Here is a 12500-nt window from a genome sequence, read left to right on the forward strand (position 1 = left end):
ATTATTATTATTATTATTATTATTATTATTATTATTATTATTATTATTATAACAATGAATGCAGCAAACATTTCCTTTCTTAAGTGATAATAAAATAATTCTCCTAAGTAATTTTCCCAAATAAGAATTTTTTCTTTAAAAGCCGGAAACCCTTGTTTATTTCAGTTGGAAACACTATTTTTTATTCCAGCTTACATGTCATCAAAGAAGTTACGTTATATTACATTTAATTTATGAAATGTGAATTGAATCTTAACAGCCTCTTCGTCTTTTCCCTCGAAGTACACCCATTTCAAGACTCAATCCATAAATTTCTCTTGCACAGAAAATGTCTCACGAGGGATATCAACAAATGTTTTTGAAGATAAATGCGAGTACAAAAATTATGTAACTTAAGCTTATCAAATTTGAACTCAACTTACCTCTTGCCTTCTCTTCTCCCATCGTCCACAAGGACTTTGTTCCACCACATCGTCATCGTCATCATCACTTTCATCACCTGAATGCTCTGGCTGAACCGTGTTTATTCCAAGTGGAAGATTACCAGCCATCTTTGAAATAAATTCAAGACCATAGAGTGGCTTGAAGCTCTCTGGCACGCAAAGAGGCCTTATGTAACACCACCATATAGTGTCCTTGACAGGGTGACAAGGCAACTTCGGATCCTCTTACCCCTCCAGGGTATAAATTGCTGTATTTTTGTAATTAATTTTCCCCTCTTTCTGCCCATGTGATGGAGCTCAAACTAGAAGACGATAGACACAGTCTAAAAAAGGGCTCTTATCGCGAATTTACCTTTTTTTTTTGGTCCGTCCGTTTTTTTTTTTCTTGGGCTTGACCTATTCATAATTGTGGGAGGGTGAGTGGTGCGGTTGCCCAGGCTCTCTGGACTGGTGAAATTGTGCCCATCCAAGCAAGAAGTTATCTTCACCCTTGAGAGAGGTTTTTTGTTCAGGGGAAGTTTTTAGACCGCTTCTCGTTTATATTTAGGGTGAGTCCAAGGTGCAACTTTTGCACACTTCTTATGCAAACGTTTATAGTTTCGCAGTCTGTCTCTGTGCATAAGTCATCGGCTTTCATTTTCATAGGTCGTGTTATTGCGTGCAAGATCTTTTCTAGGATGATCATGCATGATTATCTTGTGATTTATTTCAATTCGTATGTTTCCGGAAGCTTTGTAGGAAACCACGCGGAAAGAGCTAGTGAAAATTATGCAAAGAGAATTCTCATCAAATTATAAGCTTACTTGTGTAAAGTAACCAGGATTGAGCTCAAAAGCTGTCAAGTATGATCTCTTATCACCCTTTGCAAGGAGGAAGTTTTGTGAGTTAATTGGCTGACATCTCAACAATCCCTTTTTTTCGACACCTTTTGAAATGTATGTACTAGAAATCATAGTGGATTAGTAAAGTACGTTCAATCTCTAGAGTAAAATAATATTTAAATTACAGTAGTGAAGATCACTGATTGCCCAGAAATCTTCAGGGAAAGTGGACTTGTAGGATGCTTTCAAGCACTAGCAGTGTCATGAGCCAGTTGCAAAGTTGAGCACAACTTTGAGCACAACTTTTTCTGAGGGAAAAAGGGAACATAAACAATGTTAGGGATCCAAAACATGAGAGCAAGTTTGAAAGTAAGTTGGGGAACAAGGAAACAAGCTGCCCCCCTTTTCAGTCTTCGGAGGGACTCATTAACTTCAAATGCAATTAAGTTTGAAGGGTTCAGATTTTGGTGGGCACCTTGTCAGAAGGGTGAAATTTGCTTCTTTGAAGAAAAAAATCCAAGCATCTAGTGGCTAAAAAGGAGGATGTGGATACAAAGATGATGATCCAAGATGACGAGACTTGAGCATTTGTGAGCAGTTTGAGCGACAGATGGCAACCAGAAGTGAGATGTGTTCGTTTGATGCCCCCACCATAATATTGTATTGTTACGGCATTTTAATATTGACGGGACAATTTCTTTGAAAATAATAGTTACCGGTAAAATCATTCAGTTTTCGCAAAAAAAAAAAAAAGTAAGTGTCTTATAGTGTTAGTGCCAATAATTATTATTGAAATCCAATCCATCACTCAGAAGCACATTTGCTTCAGTTCCTGGGCTGTACTATGAAAGAATAATAATATTATTCTTTTGTGAGAACATCAAGACAGAAATTGTGCTGGCGTTATATTGGAATCAAACTTGTCAGCTGAGTTGCACAGTTCATGCTCTGGGATTTAACTCTCTATTGCTGACAACCCCTGTGGTTTTCAAATTATTATTGAAAAATTGATAACTTTCTCAATTTGTACAACTTGCCACACTAATCTACAATAGATTTTCTAGTGTACAGGTGGTCCCTTCTTGAACTACACATTTCCAGTAGCTGGCATCAACATAATCTTCCCCCCACTCCACCTCATCTTGAATAATGCATGGCTATTACCTTCCCCTGGCCCTCACAGCAATCTTGTCACCTCACCACCAAAAATCAGGCTGACAAGAAATAGTTGTGAATGATTTGTTTCTTTCTAAAACTTCTGTTTGCTAGGTATCATTGTCTCCATTCATGCTTCGTGACGAGTTTGGCAGTCCGCCATCATATGGCACTCTCTCTTCAAGTAATGTAGCTGTAGGCTTTGGAAGTGCATCAAGGCATCAAGGTGGCGGTAAGTAATCTTCATGAGAATATACTGTACTGTAATGTCATGAGACCTTAACGGCTCTGCTGATGCAAGTTGCATTGCAACTGGTGACATGTATCAGGCCAGACAGGTTGGCGTTACCCGGGTTGGAAAGCCACCTACTGACTCACTTGAGCTGAGCCCTTCTGTCACCAATTTATTCAATTGTTATTATCCTTTTTGTGGTGCCATCATCACCAGCAAGTAAAATCATCTGGCATTAGAGAGAGTAAAATATATTAGTCTCACTACTAGGAGTCAGTGGGTTAAAGGGGACATGACTCCTGAACTGTGTTCCTCCTCCCCCCCCCCCCCCCCCCTCCCAACTCCCAATTGACAAGTAAAATCTATTCAGTATGTCTCACTCCAAGGTGTCATTTAACCAGGACTTCATCTCAGTTAATGGCAAATGTAGCATACATTAGCACTCAGACTATGCAACTCCATAATTATTTACATGTACACACACCAACTAAAAGTCAAATTCTTCTGTTTTCTTGTAGGTGATGGATTTCAGGAGCTTGCTGATGCAGTCAGTAGTAACATCTTCCAAATTAATAGTAATAGTAAGTACCAGTATGTCATCATTGTAATGGGGAATTTAATGCATGGTGAAAAATAAAGAAAGAATGTTATCCATTGACTACAGAGGGTGACTTGGGTGTGCTCAGAAAAAAAAATTATCAGGGGACCCTGTGGATTGTTAAACTTGTGAAATTTTATAATGACTTCCCTCCTCCTTCATTATCATGGCTGTGACGATAATTTAACTGGTAACCCTAACAATGAACAGGTATAACATGGTAAGGTCCCTGACTGTGATATCCTGCAGAGCTGGCATTTTTTGACATCAAAGGCTCGTTAAAGACCATTATTTTTCCTAGCACTTGTAAGTTCACCATTTTGAAAGCAGAGTAGGGCTGGTTTGAGTGGCTCCTCCCCCACTACAAGTGTAAGTTGATTGTCCTCTCACCTAGAACATACTTTCACTCTCCCCAGCCCTTCTTCACTTTTACTATCCAAGATGGCGGCATGATCCCTCCGTGACATTTCCATTCTGTCCCCATCAAAATACCACTGCTCTGCAGGCTACATGTAGAACTTTGATGATAACTTGGATTGGGGGGACTGGGCAGGAACCAACCCTGACACCCCCTCCCTGGCCTGGGGGAGGAGGCAAGTCATGATCATTTAAACACCCAAGCAAAAAATCACCTATCAATTTGTTTTCCTTGTTTCCGTCCCTGCACAGGATAATTTATCTGAGATTTTACCAACCACTTTGTGCTGTGCTTGAATGTGCAATTGGGCTTTTGCTTCCCCCCTCCCTCCCCCTACTTCCACTATTTATCAGTGTTATGGGTGCCTGGACACCTGGCATGGGGGCTCATGGCTGGGTTACAGGGATTGCTGGCCATGGGTCGACTTACTCGGTTGAGGGGCAGGTTGGCAGGCTGGCTGCACCCAACAGCCATTTAGCAATGCAGTTGTTAACTGTCAATTAGATTACATAAATTATATCATTTTACAGTAACCTTGCAATGCTGTATATTTTAAAGAGACAATTCCAAAAAAGTAAATTATTGCCCTTAAGCTTTCAAATACAAGGAACCTCATGAATGCTCCAATATAACAGAACTGCTTGTCAACCTAAATAATAAGTACATGTACCTGGGTTTCATTTTTGTTAACCTTACTAAACAGCATTTATTTAACCATTTCAAATGTTGCATTCACTTAATGTTTAGCTTCAGCACTAGATCGTACCCTTAAGCAGTTAATTGGAGGCAAAGATGGACAAGACGAGAAGCTGTGAGTTTCTAAATGATTTACAAGTGTAATCAATTGCATTGATGTGTTAGCATTTGTTTGACCAATAACTGTCTAACTGATTTCACAACCCAAGGAACACAATTCAGTGAGTTCTTTATAGAAGCCTTCAATACAGTAAAGGAAACAAGTTGCATTCATGACTGACTAAGAACAACATTGGACTATCTTTTAAACTTCAGCAAATGACCTGAACGAATGAAATAAATGTATATTTGGGTGTCTATACACTTTAAGTGACAAATTGTCAATTCAAGTTCAATTATTACTTAAACTAACCCTAAACCCTAACCCTAACCATAACCGTAACCCTAAACCTAAACCCTTAACCCTAACCCTAACCCTAAACCCTAACCTCACTTCTATCTTTCATCTGCACTTTAAATATACATTTCTTTCATTTTTCAGTCCTCTCACGGGGATGCATGAACCCAACAAATTGACCGTCTCCCAACTTCATAGGTGTGCGTCTTCATAGGTCAGTTGGTAGAGCATTGCACCAGCATCGCAGAGGTCATGGGTTCAAATCTTTTGCTTTGAACTCGCCTGAATTTTTCAAGTTTCTATAAAGTGACAATTGCTTAAATTGTCTAGTGAAGGGGGAGGATCGCGTCCATCTTTTGTAAATGATCTGAATGCCATTCAAAACTATGTCAGTGACTCAAGCAAATCTAAAAAAAAAGAACAGCAATATTTAATGTCAGTTTAAGATCAAGAAACAGCAGGACTGTCCAGAAAAGAGGGAGCAGAGATCAGTAAAAAAGCATGCTTATATCAAGAAGGTACCAGGGGAATCTGTAGCAGCTGTGACAATCTTTGAAAACTAAATTCTAAATAAATTTGGTCATGTTAGTTATTGAGGTTCCTTAAAGATCAAGTTCGCATTTAGCGACCACAGTTTCACGCGCCTTGCAGCCGCAAGATGGCAGGATTTGATGTCCCGTGAGCAGAAATCTTGAAATTTTTTTAACTTCCCACATTGATTTTTTGTTCATTTTTGGACAACGTGGAGATAATTGTAAATAAAATCCGTTTCTGGAAAGAAAAATAGGTGTCACCAAACGTCCAAGAGCATTAAATCCAGGCAAAGCTATAGCAATGGCCTTTGCCCTATCATTTCTCATTTTATTACTTAGCGCACGCGCTCGTTTATGACGTGGCGTGTGCATTTGCATGCGCAGTAAGGATGCGCAGAAACAATTGGCGTGAACATCCTTAAAGCAATATCAGCACAACATTTAATGAAAGGATGAGGGAACACAGCTGCCTCCTTTGGAAGACGTTTTTATTGCCGTAATGGAAGTAAAGGTACTCATTTATAAATACAAGTTCTGATTGGTGTTATTTTACTTTTTGCAGCCACAGAATACAAGTAGCAACTAATGACTTAGCTACAAAAACAACAATGTACTTAAAAGAGATGAGTTCTTTTTGTAGTGGAACAAGCCCATCTGCAGTAAGTGTGTAGCACTGGTAATCATTATTCTTTATAGATCAACCATAAAAACCCATTGACTCCAAGGAGTGAGACTTGATATATTTTACTCTGTCTAATCCCCGACAATAATTTGAGGGGTGAATGAGTTAAAATACTTGCAACTCTTTGCAAAGAACCACCAAGTGGAAATAATAAGATTCCACTAATAATTATTGTTACATTGTCTTTTTTCGGACCTTAATCTTTGACGCCTGAAAATGACACTTAATACCTCTTACTAACCGAGTTCGAGGTCTATACTGTAAAATTACGCACCAAGTTTTTTTTCCCGTTAATTTATGGCCCAAGCGCAAAGGCTATAAATCAACAGGAAAAAACGAGGATCCGTAATTTCACAGTACAGACCTAGAAAACGAGGTCAGTCTCTGTGGTAATCAGAGTTAAACACTGACATAAACTCATTAAATTTTCAATTTTATTTAGTTGAATGAGCATGCCACAGAGATTTTAGAATGTGCACCATATATCTGCCATATACTTTATTTACTGAGAACCTTGCTGTCAAAAAAGAATAACAAGGTGTACAAGTATAAATTTCTGTAAATATCCATGAATTCTTTCACACTTTTGCTATTTATTCAGAGACAAAAAAGAGTGCAGCATGAGAGGCTTAAGGGAGAATTTAGGGAATCTATTTCAAGATACTACTCTGTTCAAAATGTAAGTAGAAATTTGGTAGTTGTTCCTTCAGCTTCAAGGCTGGTATCACTGGAAGCCTACAATGTGCCATTCAACCCCCATCCCTATACACTGTATCAGTGCTCCATTTTACAGGTATTTAGAGTTACAGCTCTACACAAAACAGAGAAAAAGTTGAAACAGAAGTGTATGTAGCTGAGAATAGAACTTGTGGCCTCTCACCGTCAAAGACGTGCATCATTCATTTGAGCTACGCCTACTCCCCTGGCCTTGACTTGAATCTGACCTTAAAACAAAGCAGTCCTTGTAAAGTACACAGAAGAGGCAGATTTGGTGTCTGACAAATTTCATCTTGAATACAAACCAATTCATGTTCCCAAATAATAATTATTCTATTGCAGAAAGTGGTTGAACAAGAAAAGTTATTGGTTGGTTCAACAAGAGCTGCAGAGGTTGTAAAGAATACCGTTTTTAAATAATTCTTATTTCTAATAGTATTATCAGAAACCCGTAAGGGTTGAAACGTGTAACGGCCCCTTGTGTGCTGGGAAACAAGCTTCTGAATATTTAATTTGCTAATTACCATATTTGGAACAACAAGAGCAAGGGGCTTCCAAATATGGTACTTAGCACTGAAACATTCAACCAATCAGTTCACACTGAATATTCGGAAGCTGTGAACACGGGTTACACGTTTCAACCCTTATGGGTTTCTGGTATCATAATACACTTGTCTAAATACAAATGGTTCTTTAAAGTGCTACTATGATCAAAAAATCACTTCCTTTTTTTTCTTCAGATTTTGAAAGTTTGTTTGCTTAACACCTGACTGGCAAGATTTTGAGCTTTGATTTTTTATCCAAAGGCTGTGTTTTCTTTGACTGTAAGTTTTGGATTTCATGCGTCTGCCGTTACTCGTGTTGAAACCTGACCAGTTGGACCTCAAAGGGTTGGATAGGAAAAAGTGACATCATTTACTCACTAGCTTAAAATTTCAGAATGTAAGTGGAGCTTATTATATATTGAGCCAAACACAAGTTTGAAATTCTGAAAGCCCTAATAACTCCTGTGCTGCATGTTAATGCAGCCGCAAACACACACATTGCATTCTTAAACTAGCAAGTCTTTGACGTCATTTTCTGCTCGATCCAGCTCTCTCAAGATTTTTAAAGTTAGCAATGGTGGACCAATAAATACGAAAATTCCAGTTAAAATAAACAGGCGTCTTTTTGAAATCAAGGCTTAAAACATAGTGTCACGTAGTGTTAATTTAACATAGTTTTGAAATCCAAAGAAAAAGGATAATTAATTTTCTGGACATAGGAGCACTTTAACAAATAGCTATTAACTAGTGATGCCCAAGTTTGGAGTTGTGGTGCTTTTCATCTCCCCATGGAATTTATCTTGTTCAAAACAAGAAAAGTAGTGACCAGTTGCTAATACAAGAATCAACTGAGTTTGTTTCTGCCTCAAAATGAGGCTGAGCATGGACATAACGAAACAATGAAAGAGCGAAATGAAGCATCAAAACACCATGTATGACCCCACCATATAATGAATTACCTTATTCATTGAGATGAACATTAGGATTCAGATTAAGACTGAGATTACAAGCAATCTCAAAACAAACTTTGGCAGGTAGTATTCAATGTATGGTGGGGTCGTACATGGTGTTTTGATGTTTTTTGGGTGTTTTGTTATAGCTATTAACTGTTTCACTGTTTCGTGGTTTAGTAATGTCCGCTGAGCATACGTGTAGAGTGTAAGCAGTCGTCCTTTTATCATTAAATCCATTGTAGAACATTCTGCAAAATTTGGGTGATAGGTCAAAGTATTTTTTGAATGCCAACTCAAGTGGCTAAAGTCCACGGCATGCTTCTCACCCAGCTGGCATAACATTGACCGAATGCATAAATGGCGGCCAAAAATGTATTCTTTTGTTTATGTGCTAATTAGACTCACTAGCCTCGCTCTCAAGCAACATTTCTTTTGTATTTTGTCCATGCAAACAAGGCTAGTGAGGCTAATTAGCACATAAACAAAAGAATATTTTCTTGTTTCTCTGTAGTTTAGGAGAAGAAAGAGGTCACTTGTGGTCAGAACAAACGTTTACAAAACTTGAGCATGATTATTTTATTGTAACAAAGGAACTTGTCAAGGATGCTGGCTTGTTGGAATGTTTCTGACGTTTGCTTATCACTCGAGAGCGCACAGTATTTATTTGAGTTGAGATCTTTCCGACATCAAAAATCTCAATGATATGTAAATCATGGATCTTTTCATCCAAGTGTATGAAAGTTAAAGTGACCTCTTTCATCTGCTGTGAAGAGGTAGCGTAGTCCAGTGGGTAGGGCGTTGGGTTTGCTTGCGGTTGCCCTGGTTCAAATCCTGTTTTAACCTCTGGTTTGGATTTGTTTTGGGTTGTCCTGGATTCAATTCTGCCAGGCTTTTTCTAGCTTCCAATACCTGCCGTATCTAGAATTTAAACCTTTCCCACGTCCCCTCCCCTCTCCCCCTTTCAATGTTGACTGTTTAAGTTTCCACCAGTGTGAGAGATAACCGGTAAATTAATAATGGCCCAAGAAGGTGAAGTGTCTCCACTATTTTTGCAACTTGTTGTAGCTTGGTAGCTATTAAAGTGCACTTCCAGTTTCACTATAAACACAGCATTTACATTTACATTTTAGGTTGCATCAACTGTTTCTTTTAGCCTTCTGTAGAGTCTGTTCTCTCTTTCATAATGACAGTATTTTTATCCCACCCGGGTGGTGCAATTTGTCACATCTAGCCTCTTCCTCAACACCTGAACCATTTGACTTGTTGCCTTTGATTCTAGAGTTCAGTTTATTTTGTAATTCCTGCAGAAACAAGATAGTAGCAGATATGCAGCGGACTTTGGAAACGAAAATACCAACCTTTTAGAAGATGACAGGAGAAGGTTTGTGATTTGGTCACCTTGGGAGGCATGTTATTTTCAGCAGAACTTGAGTACCTAAGAGGCAATAATAACTTCTTTGAACTTAACCCATATTGTTAAGTTATTGTAAGTTTGTCTTTCTTCTTTATTTATGACAACCGTTCGAATTGAAGCTTTTTGACTTGAGCGTTGATTATTGACAGGCAAGAACAGGAACAAATGGACATGCAGATTGATATTGACGAATCTTTAATAAGGGAACGAGAAGATAGACTGAGACAAATAGAGGTAATGTCTTGTGAAGTCTTTCACACGCTTCAAACTGTTTATTGTTTATAGATTTTTATTAGTGAACAGTTGCAGCCTGCATGTGCTGAAGTTATAGAGTGGAGGGAGGCCATGCAATACTTACCACTGAGGGAGTGAAATAATCAGAAATAATAAGAAATAATAATAAGAAATAATAAGAATGCAGCCCCTTTGCATAGATTCCGCTCTGTTAGGCTCTGTGCAAACTGACACAACATTGTTGGGTGTTGCATGTTGGGTCTGTTTGCACACCCTGTTGCATACATGTTGTTGTGCGTAATCTGTTGTTGCTTGAAGCTGGTCAAACATTTCTTTTGTTCCACGATTGCCGAAGTTTAGTGTAACAGTGTTGGATCCATTTGCACAGCTCTTCCAACATCTTTGGGCCATGCACGTGCATTACATATGGTCTCCATGGAGATAGCCATGCATTAACATGTTGAAAACAAGATGGCAGCCGAGTTTTGTAACTGCACAAAGTCTTTTGGGTCGTATTCTTCCCATAATACACTGCATGTCCGTACATTGTTGAGAGTTGTTGCATCTGCCAAACCTTCTTCACCCAACAATGACTTTGTTATGAGTTGTTGTTCCCTTTGCATGGATCCTTATCATAGATTGTTGCAGTTTTGTATCTACGTTCCATGTATTTAACTACATAGTGCTTGATGATTTAGTACACCTATCTGATTACAGAAATTGCTGGTGTTCAAGCATCATTTACCAGGTCAAAATAGAGCAGTTTAGTGTGGAAAGTAATTAGCGAATTACTTTGGTTTAATCTTTGGTTTTGCATTACTTGACTCAATGATTGGTGCAAGGTTTTCGCGCCACTTTTTCAACCAATCAGAAGTGAGACCAAAACCAGTCGTGACTCGCACATTTTCCCGCGCTTTTTGTCGGCTGCGTGTAATTACTTCGAGTTTTGATTGGTTTACTGGATTGTCTCCGTCCTTTTTGATTGGCGAAAGTAATTACTTTGGTTTTGGTGTTACGACACTTATTTGAAAACCACTCTATGAAATAACTAATTTACAACTGTATTCTGGTAATTTTTGAAAAAAGCAGAAAGTCGTAACTTTTTGAAATTTAGACAACTTACTCTTTGTTGGTATTTATGTAGGGTGACATCCTTGATATAAATGAAATATTCAGGGACTTAGCAACTATGGTTTACGAACAAGGAGATGTGGTCGGTGAGTGGAATAAAGGTTTATTAGAGCTCGCCTTTCTTCTGGCACAAAATGTGTTAGAGGACTCCCAGTCTCGGTACCTTTCCTGTGTTTCCAGTGTTAATTGTGTAAACAGAACCGGCAAAAGGTTTATCAGGGAACCGTGCAAGAAATTATACGTGTGGCGAGCACATATCTGGACTTATCCTCTACAGCCGAATCAATGAAGATGATGAACTTAATTCAACTGTCAAGTCTTCTGGCACCTGGCACACTATACAGAGAAACCAAATCAATTTAACTTTAAAAACCTCTCGGTGCAGAGTAGAGAACCAACAAACTTCAACTCACATATGACGCCGAGCTTGGGAATCGAACCCAGGCCACATTGGTGGGAGGTGAGGGCTCTCACCACTGCGTCATCTCTGCTCGCTTCAAATCATTGTTACCGTGCCAGGATTTTGGAGTGCCGTGTTAATGTGTGTGAGTGTGTAAAATTGTGTTTAAAGTTATTAAAAGCTGAGAAGAGAGATTCAAGACTTAAACAGCGAGAAATTTAGCAGTGATCTAGAACCCTGTATGTTACGACGAGTCAATTGGCTTTTCAAAAACCTGCACATGAGAACCTACATTTTAAGATCATGTCAGGCTCAGTTTGTCCATTTGGGCGCTCTTAAAATTTTGAAAGCAGGTTCTTATTTTACCAATTTGAAATGTTACTTTTCTCGTATTGTGATAGATTCAATAGAGGCCAATGTTGAACGTGCCCAGAACAATGTTGAAGGAGCCAATCTGCAGCTGAGTAAAGCCAGCCTGTTCCAGGTCTTTTTACGTTAAACTATTTCATTAAATACCAGGGTACTTTTTTGTGACAGGGAGTTATCTAACATTTAGGATCTGTAAGGGACACTGTCAAGCTATTTTAGTGACTCTGCGCTGTGCAGCTGATGACAGCCCGACAAAATTATGACAAAACTGATCTTTACCTCAGTGCTTTTGGGGACGAAAGGCAATGAGAGTGTTGCTTGTAAACTTGAAAACGTCAGGTGCCATGAACATTTTCAAGTTTTCATCAGTATTGTATTTCTTACAAAGTCGATAAAACATATTTTGGCTTACGGTTTTTTTTGCACTTTAGTCGTGTATGAATTATGTAGAAGAGATTTGAAAGCCATTACTAAGGTGTTTAAAGATGATGTTTATGGAATATTGATGAGAAATTGCAAACGTCAGTGTTCCTTTTTGAGAGCCGAATGACGGGAATCGCTATGACAGCATCATCTCCTACTATAAATTCACATCCGCGCATAAACTTCTCTATTATTCCAACTCTTGATATCTGAAAATTGCATATTGGTTACCTTTGTATTCAAATTATACGAACGCGGCCTTTAAGTTTATGGAAAGAGATTGAACGTTTACCATCAAGGACTGGAGTTCTTCAGTGACAAATCGCGAATTTCGGGGAT

At 38.6% G+C, this 12500-nt stretch overlaps 2 protein-coding genes across 3 annotated transcripts in view; one reads left to right on the forward strand and one right to left on the reverse strand.

The window, feature by feature from the left end:
- The window catches only part of LOC137977828 (nuclear receptor-binding protein-like), a 24744-nt gene extending 24149 nt beyond the window's left edge, over positions 1–595 (reverse strand). The window contains exon 1 of the mRNA XM_068825169.1: positions 423–595. Coding sequence (XP_068681270.1) covers positions 423–551 — 129 coding nt within the window. The 5' untranslated portion in view covers positions 552–595. The remainder of the gene's footprint in view (positions 1–422) is intronic.
- Positions 596–862: 267 nt separating this feature from the next.
- Positions 863–12500, forward strand: part of LOC137977830 (syntaxin-7-like) — a 14132-nt gene continuing 2494 nt past the window's right edge. Inside the window, exons 1-11 of one of the 2 annotated variants that reach the window (XM_068825170.1) lie at positions 863–991; positions 2534–2651; positions 3170–3232; positions 4415–4478; positions 5856–5952; positions 6577–6654; positions 7035–7085; positions 9498–9571; positions 9754–9838; positions 10983–11055; positions 11771–11853. In XM_068825170.1, coding sequence (XP_068681271.1) covers positions 2552–2651; positions 3170–3232; positions 4415–4478; positions 5856–5952; positions 6577–6654; positions 7035–7085; positions 9498–9571; positions 9754–9838; positions 10983–11055; positions 11771–11853 — 768 coding nt within the window. In that variant the 5' untranslated portion in view covers positions 863–991; positions 2534–2551. Of the gene's footprint in view, positions 992–1786; positions 1888–2533; positions 2652–3169; positions 3233–4414; positions 4479–5855; positions 5953–6576; positions 6655–7034; positions 7086–9497; positions 9572–9753; positions 9839–10982; positions 11056–11770; positions 11854–12500 lie in introns of those variants that run through there. The other variant, XM_068825171.1, reaches the window with a different exon arrangement.

Source organism: Montipora foliosa, chromosome 11, assembly GCF_036669935.1.
Source record: "Montipora foliosa isolate CH-2021 chromosome 11, ASM3666993v2, whole genome shotgun sequence".
NCBI classification, from domain to species: Eukaryota; Metazoa; Cnidaria; class Anthozoa; order Scleractinia; family Acroporidae; genus Montipora; species Montipora foliosa.